Here is a 1,436-nt window from a genome sequence, read left to right as displayed (position 1 = left end):
AATTTTTAAGAATTAAGAAAAGAAAATTAAAGTTGAAACAAAAAAATTTAAATGGCACTACCAATCAAAATATGTTTCAGAAATTGGCAAACGCAAGTATCTTCAAAACCCTCAAAACTGACTATCTTGTGTTTTCGTATTTGGTAATAATGTATGCTTTATTCAATTTCACAACTCATGCCTCGCAGGACTTATATGTTACTTTATTAACAGTACAATATGATATGAGTTTAGATATTAAAACAGTGGTTATTGTGTTGCAAGGAATTGCTGCAGTTATTGGAGGCTTAATTTGTGGTCCTTGTTCAGAGCTTGTTGGCCGTAGATTTATGATAATATTGTGTCTGGTTTGGAATGGTGCTTTTGTTTATCCAGCATTTTATCATGCTGATAAATGGTGGCCATTTTCGGTTGTTTTAGCTGGTGGTGTTATGGGTTGTTGGGGTATCTCATCGTATGTATTAAGAATTAAAAAATCTCACATTGTGCAAATTGGTGCTCACTGAACTTGTTGCATGTTTTGTTTAGCCAGTTTTATGAAATTTTAATTTAGATGCAAAATAATTTTTTTGGCTGCAAAATTTTTTGACATGAAATTTGACACGAAACAAATTTTACAATGTTTTTTTTGCAAATATCATATGTAGCTTTACATTATTATAACATTTTACTAACAATAACTTTTTCTAGTGTTTATTTACTTGAAATGACGAATAAAGCAAATAGAACCTTGGTAGCTGGATTAGCATATCAATTAGGTAACTTAGCATCATCTGCTTCAGCAACAATAGAAGCTAAAATTGGTGAAAAATTCCCACTTCCAGGACGTCCAGGAGTGCACGATTACAGTAAAGTCATGTGTATATTCTGTGGTGCTGTCTTTATAGCAATGATTATATGTGTCACTTTAGGACCTGAAAGGTTTCATGCTAATGAGGCTATTGAAGAGGATGATTATGATGAAGAGGAAGATATGACACTTGAAGAAAGCCAACATGCTCAAGAGCTTTCAGATGAAAAGGAAAAACGTATTTAGAAAATCTATTTAACTAGTTTTAGATTATTTATTTATTTAGTTCCGTAATGAGTTTGCAATGAAATACAATATTGTTTAGAATTGTGAAGAGTTGTAGATTAATTGATACTTATTTAATGAGCTAATTTCTCAACTGAAAATCTACATTGGTAGTTGATTAGTTGGACAATTAAAAAAAATCTACGAGTTATTTTCCATTGGACATATCAAATGTTAACTATTTGTACGTCAGGTATCAAATTAAATTATCAAAAACAAATGGAGTTACCATTGGGTATACCTTTCAATAATAATGTATCTAATTTGATTTGTAAATTAAATGACGTTAATGCATGGGCGGTGCATACCTGGTATCAGTCATTACATCAATGGAAGGTCAATTTTTGAGAGCAAGAGCTAC

General features: G+C 31.2%; 1 protein-coding gene across 1 annotated transcript; it reads left to right on the top strand. All coding sequences in view use genetic code 12, as the record gives it.

Annotated features, from left to right (window-relative positions):
• Positions 1-149: 149 nt before the first annotated feature.
• Positions 150-1,036, top strand: KGF54_000001 (uncharacterized protein; the record flags this gene model as incomplete). Its single annotated transcript, XM_051761319.1, has 2 exons — positions 150-454; positions 691-1,036. The coding sequence occupies 2 exons, from the start codon at positions 150-152 to the stop codon at positions 1,034-1,036; spliced, it is 651 nt and encodes a 216-aa protein (XP_051622932.1).
• Between the last annotated feature and the right edge of the window lie 400 nt (positions 1,037-1,436).

Source organism: Candida jiufengensis (genome assembly GCF_024610255.1).
Source record: "Candida jiufengensis strain CBS 10846 chromosome Unknown scaffold22, whole genome shotgun sequence".
Taxonomy (NCBI): domain Eukaryota; kingdom Fungi; phylum Ascomycota; class Pichiomycetes; order Serinales; family Debaryomycetaceae; genus Lodderomyces; species Lodderomyces jiufengensis.
The sequence above is the reverse complement of the archived record's forward strand: the minus strand, read 5'-3'. Positions and strand labels throughout refer to the sequence as shown.